This window comes from Rhinolophus sinicus, linkage group LG07 (genome assembly GCF_036562045.2).
Source record: "Rhinolophus sinicus isolate RSC01 linkage group LG07, ASM3656204v1, whole genome shotgun sequence".
Taxonomy (NCBI): domain Eukaryota; kingdom Metazoa; phylum Chordata; class Mammalia; order Chiroptera; family Rhinolophidae; genus Rhinolophus; species Rhinolophus sinicus.
The window spans coordinates 25,298,924-25,315,360 of NC_133757.1; the positions used below are offsets into that span (position 1 = coordinate 25,298,924).

A 16,437-nucleotide genomic window follows, 5' to 3' on the forward strand; every position below is an offset into this window, starting at 1 on the left:
ACCAGCATCTATCACAGTGCTGCATAGGCAGCAGGCACTAACCAATAGCTGAACTGCAGCCAACCTGCTGCTGTGTCACCCCCCAATTGTAAGCTTGAACGCGATGCATGTGAAAGTTCTTTGCACATTGTCAGGTACTATGCAAATACCAGTTATTGTTATTGCTATTATTATGGCTACTAAAAGCTTAGGGAAGGCAAGCACCATAGGTTGTTTTTCTCTGTCTCCATAGTTACTGGAATGATTGTCTTGTATGCTGCAGGAGCTCCATAAAAGTTGTTGACTGAACTGAACTGAAGGAGCTTGCCCAGCATCTTAGACACAGACTTAGAAGAACGTCCAAACATGGTAGGCCCTGACAAGGGTGTGACAGGAGATGAGAGCATAGCATAAAAAGGAAAAGGAAGGTGAGAAGTTGGGACTATGCTGAAACTAAAGGCATCATTTCCCACGGTTTCGACACCAGATCAGCTATCACTGCATAACCAGCCACTCCATGGCTAAATGGCTTAAAAGCAACAGGCATTCATTTATCACAAGACTATTGGTCAGCTGGGCTGATCTAAACCAGGCTTGGCTGACCTTGACTGGGCGTGATCTTGTGTCTGCGATAAGCTGGTGGGTCAGCTGGAGGCCCGTCACACATGTCTGGAGGCTGGTCGGAGGCTGGGGTGATGGGGTGACTGGGCCATGTCTTTCATCATCCAGCAAGCCAGTTTATGCTTATTCACTTGGTAGCTCCACAGAGTTCCAAGAGAAAACACAGAAGTTCCCAAGATGTCTTGAGGCCTTGGCTTGGGACTGGCATGATGTCACTTCCACTGCATTCCATTGGCCAAGCCAAGTCACAAGGCCAGCCCAGATTTAGGGGACTGGGAAGGAAAAACCTCCACCTCTTCAAATGAGGACCTGAAAAGTCACATTGCAAAAGGTGCAGATATAGGGACATATGAAGAACTGGGGACATTTTTATAATTGGCTTACCCCTTCCTTCCTTCTTTGCATGCATCCTCCCATTCACCCAGCCATCCTTCCACCCAATACACACTGATTGGATATGTACCAGAGGACAGGACCACACTAGGTGTCGGAGACATTGCTGGAGAATATACATGTTGGTGACATGAGCCCTCGACTTTGGAAGGGGGTTCCAACCCCAAGCAAAGCACCACTGGGGCAGATTAGGAGTAGGGCTGCTGGTGGCCACAGAGCTGCTTCCATGGCACCAGCAGCTTCTGGTTTGATGTGGCCATAGCATGATGGTCCTTGTGCGGGTCACCCGTCCATGCTCGTTTGCTTTTGTGACCAGGCTGAATCCTGATGCCCAGCCAGCGCTGCTGCTGCTGCTGCTGCTGCTGCTGCTGCTGCCGCCGCCAGAATCCTGAAGAACTGACGCATTCCGCCAGTCACTGCACAGCCACCCCGCATGTCTGTCTGGCCCTCGCAAGGACACAAACAGCCTGAGGGGCTTCTGCAGGGCTTGAGAGGCCTGGCAGCTTTCATAGCTGCAGACCTCTCCCAGGGTGACTTGGGACAAGAATGTCCCCCCAGGCCTGGTGCAGCCCAGGGCAGAGAGCCCCCTGCAGAGCTCTTGGCAGGACACTGTGATAGCTCAGTTTTATGAGCTCTTAAATCTTAACATCTGCTAAAATGAGGGAGCCCGGCAGCAAGATTAAGCATTGCTGGGCCCTTTAAATCATCAGCAGCAGCCACCCTGGGGGCTGGATTTGTTTTAGGCCCTGGCATGATTTCTGTGCCAAAGATCCAGGGAAACAAGAGTGGTTAAGAGCTGGGGTTCTTTGCCAAGTTCTGCCACTTACCAGCTGTGTGACCTTGAGCCAGTGACAGAATTTCTCTGTGCCTCAGTTTCCGCTTCTGTAAATGGGGTTGTAAACACTTGAAAAAGAAAGCCTCAGGAAGCTCAAGGAAGTTCAAGGGGTTCAGGTTCCAGGGTCCAATGACTGGGAGCCCTTGGTGGCTCCCAGCTCCAAGAAGAGCCCCTCCACTCACACCGCACCCCACGGTGCCTTGGAACCGCAGGAGGCCCTGGACTGCGGTTCTGCAGGAGGCCTCAACTCTTAATCAGCCAGAGCGAGAAAGAGGTGCCCTGACCAGCCCTCAGGTGATCCAGAGCCCAGGATACTCAATAATCACTCCGAGTTACCCCACGGCCCACCGTAGAGGCGCCACGGCTGCACTCATGCCCCTAACTTGCTGGCTATGACTCCGGTCAAGCCACTTGAGCTCTCTGAGCCTCTTAGAAGCATCATAATGTGCCCAAGCCATTTGAAGGGACACAGAGCACATCGGATATGAAAAGCCGTCAGCAGTTGACAATATCTGTGCCATTCACCCCGTCGTTCAACATCTGCTAAACACCGTGAACCAAACACTCGCCCTGGAGAGAGAAAGATGAGCGCGCCTCCATCCTGCAGGGGCTCACAGCTGAGAGGAGAGCAGGCCGTCCTCCAGCTCCTCACAGGGATGGGGTCTGGCGGCCTGAGGAAGGAGCAGGTGAGCCTGAGCGTCCAGGAGGCTTCACGGAGGAGGCAGGAGCAGTGAACGCATGATGACTGGAAGGGATGAGCCGGCCACGAGGCCGCGAGAGCAGCGCTCCAGGGGAGGGAGCCGCTGGGGAAGGAAAGCAGGATAAGGCGATGATGTGGCAGCGATGGCAACTGCAGCTGACTGGCCGGCCGGGCCCGGGGCTGTGACCGGCTGTGAGGAGGTCTGGATGAGGAGACGATAAGGTGAGCTCACGGAGGCGCTTGGGGCCACGCTGAGGGGCTGGCTTCTAACCTGAAGGTCATGGGGTGTCGGGGAGCAGCAGCAACATGGGCTCACAGGGAAAGGAGCAGGGCTGACAGCTCCTGAGGGCCCCAGTGAAGCAGAAGCAGAGCTGGCCCCAGAACCATGCTCCCCACCCCACTGCTGTACCCGCTCTCTGAGAGCCTGCATGAACTGCCACCTCCCCCACTTTCCTGGGACCCCACAATGGCCCCCAGCACACCTTCTCCATCTACACCTGCAGCGCCTCCACTCCTGCCCTGCCGGGGCTCCCTCACCGAATTTACCACCCCACCCCCGCCCCTGCCCCCCACCCCCGGCCTGGCCTGGAACCTGCCAGTAAACCCTCCCCAGGAGAGACACTTTGAAATCCTCTTCATTAGACTCCTGATGTGGGAAATTAAAACTACGAGCATGAAACTTTTCAGGGCAGCAAATAATATTTACGGTAATACCGTTTTAGAAGATCAAATATTTATAATAGGGTAGACTCCACCATGCTCCTGCTGGCTGAGCTTCTGGGGCTGCAGCAGCTGCGTGATGAATGGGCCCACTCATTAAAATGCTTTCAAAACCATTTGTGCTCCTGGTAGCTCCCCTCCAAGGGGCAAGGTATGGCCCAGGGTGAGAAATGCTCCTTGGGGCTCGGTCAGCCAGGGTTACATCTCTACCTGTGACTGCAGTGATGTCCACTCCTGCCCCTACTCCCCCGGTCTGGGGGTGAGGCCCCCCTGTTCGAGTGCTGGGTTTCCATCAGCCCTTCCCGTCATCACACCTGATGCTGTGATTACCACTTTTCTTCCTGGATTTATTTACCCACCAAAGAGTTCATTTCTCAAAAGGCAGACAGTGTCTGTCCTGGGCATGGCTGTTTCCCCGGGGCCTAGTACAGGACCTGACACATGGTAGAGGCTGAATATATTATTACTGAATGAACAACATGCCCCTAAACTCATAGTTTTCTTTAAAAGCCAGTTGTGAATCCATCAAAGACAAATTTTACTAAATCTTTTTCTTTTCTCTAGCTGTTTTGTGTACATGCTTTAAAATAATATGATCCACTTCACAAAAGAATTTTGCTGGTTTGTTTGATTGATTGATTGATTTGAAGTCCCCTTTTACAGGTCTAAAATGTGTCCCTTGTTTGTTTGTGATATTATTATTAATATAATTTTATTATTGTTTGTATAATTATTCTTTTTTTTTTTTTTTAAAGATTTTATTGGGGAAGGGGAACAGGACTTTATTGGGGAACGGTGTGTACTTCCTGGACTTTTTTCTAAGTCAAGTTGTTGTCCTTTCAATCTTAGTTGTGGAGGGCGCAGCTCAGCTCCAGGTCCAGTTGCCGTTGCTAGTTGCAGGGAGCACTGCTCACCATCCCTTACAGGAATCAAGGAATCAAACTGGAAACCTTGTGGTTGAGAGCCCACTGGCCCATGTGGGAATTGAACGGGCAGCCTTCGGAGTTAGGAGCACGGAGCTTTAACAGCCTGAGCCACTGGGCCGGCCCCTATAATCATTCTTTTGATGTCTTTGGCTTCTCATCCCAAATCATACCCCCTTGGCCTTCTGGAAACTTCTCTGAACTGTCTCTGATTTGGGGGTGTCCAGTGACCAAGATGCATGCCATACTCCACTGTGGCTGGTCCATTGCTGAGTGCAGAGGCAGAACAATGTTTTCTGGCAGGAGGCCAATCAATGACGAGGCTTCTTGGCCTCTGCAGAATGTCTTCCTGTAAATAATGTAGAGTTTTCAGGGCCTCTAGGTCCCTTTTCTGGGTTTGGTTTGATCGCTCAGCAGGATGTAATTCAGGTCAGGGGGACAATGGCACTGACCTCAGGATATTCCCTTCTCCCAAGGATGCTTCCTGAGTCAACTGATTGAGAGGTGGGGTGCATGGCCTCTGGAGCCGGAGCCAACATCTGTGATGCGGCTTTTGCACATGCAGCGCGCAGACAAAACAAAGTGTGGCGTAGACGTCACGAGGCTAAGTTTGGCTCGGGCAGTAATGAGGCTGCCTTTCTGCTTTCACTCTGAGGCCAAAAGAGCTTGTCAAGAGTGTTTCCTATCAATCCTATTAGATTTGAAATCTAATCAAACACTTTTTGAAAAATTTAGAGAAGTTAACATTTATCAGTTTGCCTGTGTCCGGATACAGTTTCTACCTCCCAGATTGCTGATGGATTAGTGACAAATGGTTTCTTTCAAACATCCTGCTTACCTATTGTGCAATGATTTTACCCTGTATTATAGATCAGTGGTTCTCAAACTTGTCCATGTGGCTGAGCACCTGGAAGTTATGGGGCTTTTTGCGGAATACCATGAAATACTGATATATTTAATATCATTATATGAGCCAGCAACAATTTTACTAGCAGAAAATATGACTATATTAATGTGTGCAATATAATATTACAACCACTAACACACATGTCCTAGGAGAAGAAAATAAAATAGCTTCCAAGTTGAGACTGGCTGTGTGCACGATTTCGCTTTCGTATTTGTGTGCTGCTTGTTCGTTCATTCTGTTCTCTCTGGAGGCACCCAGCAATCAGGAGCAGCAGATACCAAAGCGTTGAGAAGAAAACAAGGACTGGGGTGAGAAGATGGAGCAGGTTTGAGCAGAAATCCAGCCCAGCCCATGACAGAGAGAAAGCCCCTTCCAGCTGCCCAGACATGGACTCTGCTACTAGAGATGCCCCAGGACTCAGGGGGCCCCAGCACTGTCCTGAAGCCCTGGAGTGGCTGAGACCTCGGGTTGAAGCACTAAATTCCAGTGTGAGTTGGCTACTGCAGGGCTAATGTCCCTGCCACCTCATATTCTCATGCATCCTTCAGTCACCTGGGCAAATCTCTTCCTTGTGACCATGATAAGCCAGGTGGACATAACTGGAAGGATGGAGAAGCAGGAATCAAAGGAAAATCACCACCTGACCATCCATGTCGCCCAGGAGAGGTCCCCATCCAGGATCTCTGAGCTTGCGCGGCCTGAGGAAGCGGAGAGAGGCTTTTGATCTCTATTCCCTTCTTTCCCACAGCAGCCACCACCCTCCTGGGCCCACTGCCTCTGAAGGTCCTCTCTGCTTGAGAGTCACAGTCTTCGTGGATTCTTGTCTTCAATCAATGTCCTCACCATTTCGTTCTATACCCACCACGTCCATTTCCTGGAGCTGCCATGACTCATTACCACACACCTGGGGTCTTCAAACAACAGCAATTTTTTCTCTCACAGTTCTGGAGGCCAGAAGTCCAAAATTAATTATCTCTGGATCAAAATCAAGGTGTGAGCAGAGCTGCATTCCCTCCAAAGGCTCCAGGGCAGAAGCCTCTTCCAGTTTCTCCTGGTTGCAAGCATTCCTTGGCCTGTGGTTGCATGACTCCAATCTCTACTTCTGTCTTCACATGGCCCTCTTGTCGTCTATCTCTTATAAGGATTTAGGACCCGCCCAGGTAACCCAGGAATGATTTCACCTCAAGAGCCTTAACTTGATCACATTGACAAAGACCAGTTTCCTAATAAGATCCCATTCGTAGGTTCTGGGGATGAAGATGGGGACATATCTTTCAGGGGAGGGGGCACCATTCAACCCGCAACAACCAAGACAAGATCACTGTGGTGGGAAGTCTCATGGGCAGGCGTGATGCTATTCACCCATATGTATCCCTCCTCAGTCTGCTCCTTTGTCCCACTGTTGCCCACAATCTCTTATTGTAGCTTCCAAATCCTGCCTGGACCCTATCGCAGCCACCCCAGAATAAACAGCCCTCCCAGCAGCAGCCCTCATTGCTGCATTTTGCTTCAGTCCTATCTCATCTGAACACCAGCATACCTGACCTCCTAGAAGGAAGTAGATTTTCCATATCTGAGTAGACTACGATCTGTTCCAAAATAATAAAAAAATTATTTTTTTTTAAATAAATGTTGGAGATGTTGTGGAGAAAACAGAACCCTCATGTACTGCTGGTGGGAATGTAAGTTGGTACAGCCACTATGGAAAACAGTATGGAGGTTCCTCAAAAAATTTAGAATTACCGTATGAATTTGCAACCCCTCTTCTGGGTATTCACCCAAAAATTCTGAAAACATTTATCTGTAAAGATATATGTACTCTTGTGTTCACTGCAGAATTATTTTCGGTGGCCACGACATGGAAACAACCTAAGTGTCCTCCAATAGATGATTGGATAAAGAAGAGGTGGTACATATATACAATGGAATATTACTCGACTGTAAGAAAAAATGAAATACTGCCATTTGTGACATGGATGGATCTTGAGATTATCATGCTAAGCAAAATAAGTCAGACGGAAAAAGCCAAGAACCATATAACTTCATTTATATGTGGGACATAAAACTGAAAGTGACAAATGAACAAGATAAACAAACAAAAACTCATAGACACAGACAAACGCATAGACATATAGTGGTTACTAGAGGGAAAGGGGGTGGGGGGAGGTAGAAAAGGGTAAAGGGAGCCAAATATATGGTGACAGAAGGAGACTTGACTTTGTGTGGTGAATACACAATGCAATACATGGATGATGTATTATAGAAATATACACTTGAAACCTATATAATTGTATTAACCAATGTCACCCCAATAAATTTAATTAAAATAATAATAATAATAATAATAATTACATTTTTAAAAGCTAGCTCCTGGAGATGCTCTTTTGGGTACAAACTTAACAATAAAGAAAAGACTTAGAATTATTTATTTTCTACAATCAGGATTGGAGACTAACATTATCACAGGTCTGATTAAAGCTGAGAATTTCTAGGGGACAAGTTTTGTCTCCTCTGCCCCTGAGGAAATATTGTCCTTAAGATCGTGAATATAATAAAGCAGATAACTTGAGAGCAGAGTTCCACCTCTGGGTGAACCTTCCAGGTGCAGCAAAACAGAAAGATGAAGCCCCTGCCAGTCTAGACGGCTGCCCAGACCCCAACCCCAGAGAAATCCCATCAGGCTGGGGAGTGAAGGTCCCCAACGTCACCCCACTAATCCCTTTCTGCCTTATCACTTCTGAAACACTTCTCATCTGCCAGGGGATTATGATTTCATGTGCTGTCTGTCATCAGGCAGTTAAACTTCTTGCTCTTGTATATTCATTTTGGCCATTTGGATTTTCCATCTCATTGTCTCTTGTCTGCAGGGTAGAATTGTAAAGAAGCCTCCACAACTCTTTCCGATCCCTATCCTTTCAGAAGATGAAACTGAGCAGGGATAAAATGGTGAGATGCCCGGTCCTGGAGTCGCCACGCCGCACGGGCTCAGCATGGAGGGAAGGTTGCAGCCAGATCCACCTCCAGAGCAAAGCCCCGAAGATGGCCTCAGGGGTTCTGACATCACTACTTGGTGTAACACTGCGTCACTTCCTGGCGCAAGTCATTAGGAAATTACCTGTTTCTTTTAATGTCTGTGTCTCACCAGACTGAACTCCCAAGGACAGAGATGATAATAATAGCACTACTAGCCACCATTTATTCAGCTCTGCCTATGTGTCACGCACTGTCTAAGTATGTAATGTACATAACCTCATCTAATCCTCATTCCAGCTCAGTGAGCTGGGTGCTCCAAAGTCTTCGCTTTGCAGATAAGGATGCTCATGCACAGAGAAGTTAAATGATGGGCCCAGGGATGGAGCTGGAATTTGAATTCAGCCCGACAGGCTCCAAAGCCTCTGTTCTAAACCCCAGCACCAACTACAGTGCCTGTCACGTGGTAGGTGTTTAATAACACAGTGAAAGGAACCAGGGGGCAAATGAACGCCTTCTCCCTGCTTCTCCCCCTTTGCCCAGGCGCAGCCTGTGCGAGCCTCTCCCTCACTCCCTCAGCTCTTCCCAGCACAGCAACTCTGCAGCCTGGCTCTTCCAGCCACGCCTCAGATCTGTGCCCTGATTGCTGCTGTGAGGACCTGGGCCTGCTGCCTTCAGTGTCGCTACAAGGTACTAGTGAGGGCATGTGATTCTGGGGCAGAAAATGTTCAGCGGACAAGAGGAAAGAGAAACCTAAATTCTCTGCTGAGACTTGTGGGGTGGCCATCATGGGAGGAAGGCAGATGATTTGGTTTACCCCATCAACACATTTCTCCCTAAAAATAGGTTACCCACTATTGTTACCACCTGCCCTTAGGTCTTGGCTGCTGAGGAAAAAGGCATAAAGTAGATGTGAGAGGGGCCTGGCCCCCGCCCCCCGGGACCCCCACTGAGAAGGACAGCATGCTGGGTCTTTAACGGAATCAGAGCCTCCGAGAGCTGAGGGCCCTAAGGGTGACAGGCTGTGGAGGGAGAAGGTGGGCTTTGGAGCCAGGCAGGCCTGGCTCCCCCTCCTATCTGAGCAGCCTTGGATAGGTCCCTAAATGCTCGCAGACTGTATGTGCTCACCTGTAAACACAGGACAGTAAGACCTACCTTCATCGTGATGATGAATAAAACGTAAACATGTGAAGACCCGGTTGGTTCTCTCCAGGCCTGGCCGAGGAACTGGCCTATGTCTTTCTCCTTTGGCCCTTCGACTGGGTCTGAAAAGCCAGATTATATAGAAGCTGGTTAAACGCACAGGCCCGAGAGGCAGGTGGGGATCTCAGCTCTGCAGCTTACTAGCTGCCTGCCTCCAGGCAGTTTCTCCAGCTATGAAATGAGGTGCTCAGCTGTCCCTCCCTCGTAGTAGCTGTAAGGATGAAGTGAGGCAGACGGCTTGATAAATGTTCCTGCTCCTAGTAGTCTCTCAGCAGCAGTGCCTTTATTCTGACTCCCACCTCATCACCAGGAGACAGGGAAGTACTATCACCTACAGTGGCCACAGTGAGAAGGCTCCTCCCTCCTCCTTCACCACTCCTAGCTCTGGAGGCACCAGACCCCAGGAAAGAATGTGGAACCCTCAGAACCCTGTGCACTCCCACAGAATGTTCAGGTCCCCCGTCTCCCCCGTAGGAGAGCACGTCTGCCCTAGCAAAGATTCAGGAAGTGAAGTCTGGGACTCTGCAGAGGCAGGCCTGGGTGGGAATCCCAGTTCCATTGCATGTAACGTTAAGCTAGTTTCTAACCTCTCAGGGTCTCAGTATCCTCATCTGTGAAATGGGGAGAGTCATAGTATCCTATCTCATAGGGTTGTTGTGAGGCTTACATGATGCATGTGACTCATTTAGAACAGACCCTGGTAAATAGTGAGCACTCCATAAAGTTGAGCTATAACCCTTTCCATTTGTATAGTGCTTTACAGTTTACAAATCATGTTCATTCATATTCTCTCCTGTTGACAATCCAATCATAATGGCAGACCCCAGGGGGGCCTTCAAATTCATCAAGCACTAGACATTCCAGGGTAGGAATTATCCCTGTTTGACAGAAGAATCCAAGGCTCAGAAAGATCGCATGACAGGCCCCAGCCAGGGCCGGGCCTGTACGACATTGGAGAACATTCTCTTAATCACGGTGCCAGCCTATTTCCCAACCAAGGAAAAATGTCACCACACCCATGGAGGCATTTAATTTTGTTACAGCTCTGGGGATCTAAGTCACTTCTCTGCACAGACTCTGCTGGATAAACAGCTCTGCTACGTGTCACCTCGTGAAGAGGCCAGTGGCATAAGGCCAAGGCTTGGATGTCAACGTGTTGGAAACAGTTGCCCACTCATTTTCATCCTGCAAACAAATGCCTGGCGTCTGGCCAGCAGCAGGATGACCTCAGTACAGATGAAAGCAGAGCCCCGTCCACCAAAGCCCCCAAGCTACAGGGAAATGACCCCTCCTCTGTTGTTTTCCAGAATGTTCTCCCTATTAAATTGCAGGCTGCATCAGTCCCCAGTTGGCAACTGTGCTCTTGCTTACGTTGTGAAAACTGTGATTATACTCATGTTCCCCAAACACTTATGTGCTGACCCAAGGGGCTCCTTTAGTGAAAAGGCTCATGGGCCTGAGTAATCCCCCAATTTCAAAAGACACCCTTTTAAGAATGCAGCCAAAGCTAAACCCAAGTATTTGTAGGTACACCTTCTATCCAAGAGAGCAAGGAGTGAGAAATACTGATAGCCCTAAACAGAGAAACTTCTAGTTTATTCTAAAAGAAGAGAATGTGTTCATTAGTCTCCCAGTCCCACCAAGGAGCTGCTCCGGGCCACCGTGCCCCAAAACGTGATCCGTGGTATATTCTCAGGATGTTAATAGCCCACCAGGGGCAAGAGGGGAGGAGGGCATTGGGGAGAGGAAGGAGCTCCGTGGTCAAATAAGTTTGGGAAACTCTGGACTAAAGAATGTTAAACCAGCATCCTTCCTCCTCCAGCCTTTGGGAATATTGACATGGATGAGATAGAAGAGAAGGGTCCAGAACACAATGCTTCCCAAACATGTCTCAGGACTGTCACCAAAGGGCTCTCCACTCTCCAGCCCTGAAGCATGAAGCCATGCAGTGTGGTGAGGCCAGAAGTGTTCCCATCCCCATCCAGACAACTCCATAAAGGCAGGGACCTGCCTCCTTCATCTCTGCTGCCCCCGAAGCACCGGGCACAACACCTGGCCTGTAGAAGGCAGTAATAAAAGTTTGTTGAGTTTAACAGAATTCTAAGTCCCTTTAATTCTCAAGCTGTTTGTCAGCAACTTTCCACGGTCTCTGTCCTTGGAATTCTCCAAACAGATTTTGATGCTCCCAAGTGTCCCTGATTACTTGGAACAGTCTCTATTTCTGTCTCAATTAAATGCAGTTTAAATCTCTGCCCAGGATGCTACTGGCTTCTGAGAACTGCCCCCTGGGACTTCAGGCCCTTAGGGGCAAGAGAAAAGCAACCAGCCACAGGAGTTCAAGACCCAGCTCCTCCCTTCCCTGGTGGTAGCTTTGGGCCACCACCTTTCTTTAAAACATGACTCCTTTCTTTGAAACATGAGCTTCATTACGTCCTAGGCTCCTAGGCTCACGTTGGAGATTTAATGAATGAATGGAAGTGATATATCCGGCACACAGTAGGCCCTTCCTCCACATTAATTCCTTTCCTTGTCACACTTCCCAAAGCCTGCCTAAGTTATCAAGACAAGCTCAGCCTAAAAGGCTGGAAAGGACCCTTGCAGGGGAGAGAAAGGCAAACCTTTAGCTGATGGTTATCACAGACGCCAAGGAAGAGCTCACAAACAGTGAAGTTACACATCTCTCCAGTCCCGGAGTGAATTCCCGGCTGGGCTAGCCCCGCTTCCAGAAGCCCTCAACTTGAGGGAAGGCATTTACACTTAGTCAAAACCACAGGATGCCTAGTACTTAGCCTGAGGTTTTAGCAAATAATTTATAGCCCCCATCACTAAACTCGGCTTCCCGTTCAGAGCATTCACGCGTATGCTGGGCCGTCTGCAGAGAGGGGTGCACACACCCGGCCCAGGCCCCCCACTCGGCCACTTAGCAGCTGTGTGGTTTGGGACACCCTAATGTCTGTGAGACTTGGTTTCCTCACCTATAAAATGGGAATCATGATGCAGACTCCTGAGAATGTTATTATAAAGATTTAATGAGCTGGAGCAAAACGAAAAGGACTTTGTAAATTGCACAGCGTGAGCGTCCTGCCGTTCAAAGGGAAGCTGTTCTCATGCCATTTGTTAGCAGCAGCTCAGGGACGTGCCCAGGGCACATGATGTGTCACACGGCCTGCCCGGTGGGAGAGACTCATCCCTCTGCATCCTGCCACAAAGGCAGCCCTGGAAGTGGGAGGCGGGAGGGGCAGGCGCTTGGTCTCTGCTGTTACTGACTCTGCCACTATCCCTGTGAGCCAGCAGGGTACTGACTGCAGGGCGCCAGGGAGGTTGGCTTTGGTGGTGCTGTGGCTACACCTACACCCCATCTCTATGGTTTTCGCCTACAGCTTAGGACTCAGGTCACCTCGTGTATGGCCCAGTTTGCCTGGTTTATACCTATTGTCCCCGTGTATTTATAAATAAAGCTACCTTTTACTCTCAAAGGTTCAGAGGATAGTTCACATGGTCCCCCGACTTAGGACATTTAAGAAAATAGAACGTCCTCCCAAGCTCACTCGCCATAGGTAAAGGAGCGAATGTCAGCAAGAGAGACACTCATTAAACAAGGAACTATCTAAGTACTGGCACTCGGATGTGATGAAGGGCTATGGACCTTCAGCCTTGCCTGTCACCTGTCTGTGCCCATTAAGTCACCTGCAAATGAGGGTGGTGGCCAGATCGCCAATGCCCCGTGATGTTCTGATTCACTATGTCCCCGCCTGTGGCCATGACCACAGAGAGGGGGCCAGGGCTGTCCCTCCCTCTGAGCAGAGCTGAGGGGCGCATCTCACTGCCAGGTGCGCCTCCGTGAAGTGAAGGGCAGGATGTTCAGGTGAGGTGAAGGGCACAGACCCTCTGAGTGTGTGGCGGATTCAAACGTCCTTGGGGGACTTGGTGGGCCTTTGCCAGGACTCAGCAGGTGGAGGCTGGGGAGCAGGCAGGTATGCGGAATAAAGGTCCTTTCTCTAGTCCCTACACCCCACCTTGGCCGCCCTTCAAGAGGAAGCTCACCTGCGCCCTCCTCCCTGGAGATTTTGCTGAATTGCAGCCCAGCAGCCCTATAACCCGGGTATGTTCCCTTCCTTCCTTCCTTGAATAAAGTGACCTTTATTGAGCACATACTACACGCCGAACATGTCACCAAGACTACACATCATCCTGTCCCCACACAGCCCAGTGAGTTACCAAATAGTATCTCCACTTTACAATGAGAGCGACTAAGACTCTGAGACCACACTGGGGAGAGGGAAAGAGGCCAAGGAAGAAAAGTGATCAGTTTCCACAAGGGGTGGGGCTGGGTGTCAATTACTACTTGTAAATGAAAAGAAATAAAAGTGAGATGGGAAGTTACCGTGATAGGGAAAGAGGAAAGACGAGAGATGGAACCATTTAAGCTTTCCAACAGCTGACTGTATGTGTTCTGACTGCAGTGGCCCTCATCCTGCGTGGCTGAGTTGTGTATCCTCACGTATCGTGGAGAAAACAGCAGATCAGAAAAGTGAAGTGATTTGCCCAAAGTCACACAGCTCAGGTGGTAAAGCGGGAATTCACATCAGAGTTCCCTGATTTCACGCCCAGAGCACTTTCATCTACAGCAGCTGCCTTGTTTATGGAGCAGGCACCAGCCCCAGGAGCCTTTGCAGCTATCTCCAGTCAAAATGCGGCTTGAAGACTTTTATGGAGGTAGTCTCTGGAGTGGGACATTCTGAGATGGTGGCAGTGGGGACCACGGGAAAAGTTTGGGAGGAGGAAGACATCCACCCTACTCCACCGGCCTATGGGGGTGGTCAGTATGGCCTATTTCATCATGGGGCTCAATAGGAAACCCCTCCCAGGACACCACTCTCTGAGCCACGCCCCTCCCTAGCCTGGAGGGAAGAGGAGGGGGTCTGGGCCCTGCCCCACCAACAAAGGCTTACTTGGAAAGCCTCTGGTATTCCCAGTTGTGCTGAGAAATTCTGAACGTGAACTTCTCTCCCATCCACCCTCGGCCAGTCCCACTGCCCCCAGGGAGCACCCTTCCCTTTCACATTCATCCACAAGTGCTAAGTGAGTACCACAGTGTGGGAGGCACCTGGCGGGGCTTCGGGATGACCAGGACCCAGCCCTGATGCTCAGGAGCCCCGTTCTAATGGAAGGGACGAGGCAAATGCACCCTCCAGAGGAGGGCGATGCCAGACAGCAGAAGCAAAATGCCCGGGAAATCATTTTAAAAGAAGAAAAGTGTACATGCACAAAAATCATTCTTTGAAATGACATATTTGGTTGCGTACATATTTGTTGCTCTACCTCTGTGGTTTTTAAGTGTTTAAAAGCAAAAGCTTTTTTTCCAAATAAAATCTTTCCCAGAGCCCCAACGTGAAATTACAGTGAGAACAAGAACAATAAGTAGCGGTGAAAAAGACAAAGGCAGATTTCCTGTGGTTGAATGAGGAGTCAGATGTCACCCCTCCGACAGCCCTAAACCCAGACTGAGAACTCCCAGTCTGCATGATGACGAATCCTGCTGCCAGTAAATTATTATTATAAGGAGGAGGCAGCAACAGAAGAAAATGATTACTTAATGATGAAAACCCAAAACCAAATGTCAGGTGCACTGCAGGTCCTGCTCAGGAATTATACATCTGGTGGGAGTAGTGAGGCTTCAGGTTGATTTTAGTGACTGTGTCTCATAAGGGAGGCAGGGAGGGGAGGGGATCACACGTCCACTGTTTGGGGAGTGCACTGAAAGTAGGATTTCCCAGGCAGGACTGGAGGTGCTGGTGGCGGGAGCCAGCATTTGCAGGTAAAGGGACTAACTAAGCAGAGATCTGGGGACAGTCAAGTCCAGGGGGTTAAATGGAGCACAGAGGATGAGGAGGGAAGTTGGGAGGAAGGAGACAGAGGAAATCAGAGCTTAGAAGTGCTTCCCCCAGCACTGGGTGTTTTTCTTTGATTTCCAGGCAGCAGACAGCTGTGTTTCTGAGCAGGGTGTGACCCACAGAGCTGTCTTTGTTGGGGGTGGGGGGTCAAGAGGGTCCAAGGCTGCCCCACGGTGGTTCCCTGGGGAAGGTGCTCCCCAGCTTCTCTATCTGCGGGTGGATTTGAACCCTCTGCCTCTCTCTAGGAGCCAGGGCTCTGGGCATCCTTGCCTCTGTCATTGGAGAGCCCGGTGCTCAATGGCCCTCCAGGCCTCGGGGAGCCCTACAGCAGAAGCTGGTTCAGGGACGGCCATAAGAGGGCAGGAGAGGGCTGGTTATGGGCCTGCAGCCACAGCCTCTGCTGTGTGCTATCCTGGTCTGCAGCTGGAGGCCATGGGAGCCCTCCTGGGCCTGGAGTCTGGGAAAGGTGGGGGTGGGAAGGAGAGGGAGGAGGGTGGAGGGAGGAGCAAGGCCAACACTGCCCTTTGGGGACAAACACCATGATGAGAACTAGCCGATGTCAGTCAGGCCTGGGTTGGATTACCAGCTGAACCACTTCCTGGCTGTGTGAGATTGGAGGAGTTAACTGACCTCTCTGAGCCTCATTTCCTCTTTGGCAAATTGGGAGATGTTAATAGCAAAGTTATAGAGGTGTTCACATGAAAAAAAGTGGAGGCACGGTCTGCAGTAATCCTACTGCATGGGCCAATGCCTGCCCTAGGTATATGTGCATGGACGAATGGTGTGTGGTCTGGGGTGGGTGAGTTCTCTCACCTTCACGGGAAGAAAGTCCACAGGGGTCACTGCTGGCACCGGCAGCCTTCCCAGGGCCTCTCTCTGCTGCCAGACCACACTGCTCTTGCTCTATTTCTCTCACTCCACCCAGTGGCCCGGTGTCGAGCTGCATCCCACACCCCTGTCTTTCTGGGCCTGCGTCTCCAGCTCCTGCTGGGAGGCTGTCACTCCCTAGCATGGGATGTCAGCAAGAGGGGCTTCAAAGCACCCAAACTACAGGTTTTCCAACAAAGCCCTGGGGGCCTGGGGAGGTGCCTGTGAGGGTACCTGTGCAGGGTTGGGGCAGAGAGGGGCCTTGCACCCCCTCTTCCACTGTAACTACAGAGGCTCAGCTGTCCATCTGTTTCATGTAACAGAATTCCATGTGTGCTTCTGTTTGAACAAAGGGTTCTTTCTGAGTGGAAGAAAGCCGTCTAGTCCCTAAAGTGGGACGAAACCAAGCAGGTTCTGCACTCCGT

The 16,437-nt window shown here is 50.2% G+C and overlaps 1 protein-coding gene across 7 annotated transcripts in view; it reads right to left on the bottom strand.

Annotated features, from left to right (window-relative positions):
* Positions 1 to 16,437, bottom strand: part of R3HCC1L (R3H domain and coiled-coil containing 1 like) — a 185,830-nt gene that overhangs the window by 38,151 nt on the left and 131,242 nt on the right. For all 7 annotated transcript variants that reach the window (XM_074339240.1, XM_074339238.1, XM_074339235.1 and 4 more), the window contains one exon: positions 9,204 to 9,313. In XM_074339240.1, the coding sequence (XP_074195341.1) occupies positions 9,204 to 9,313 (110 nt within the window). The remainder of the gene's footprint in view (positions 1 to 9,203; positions 9,314 to 16,437) is intronic.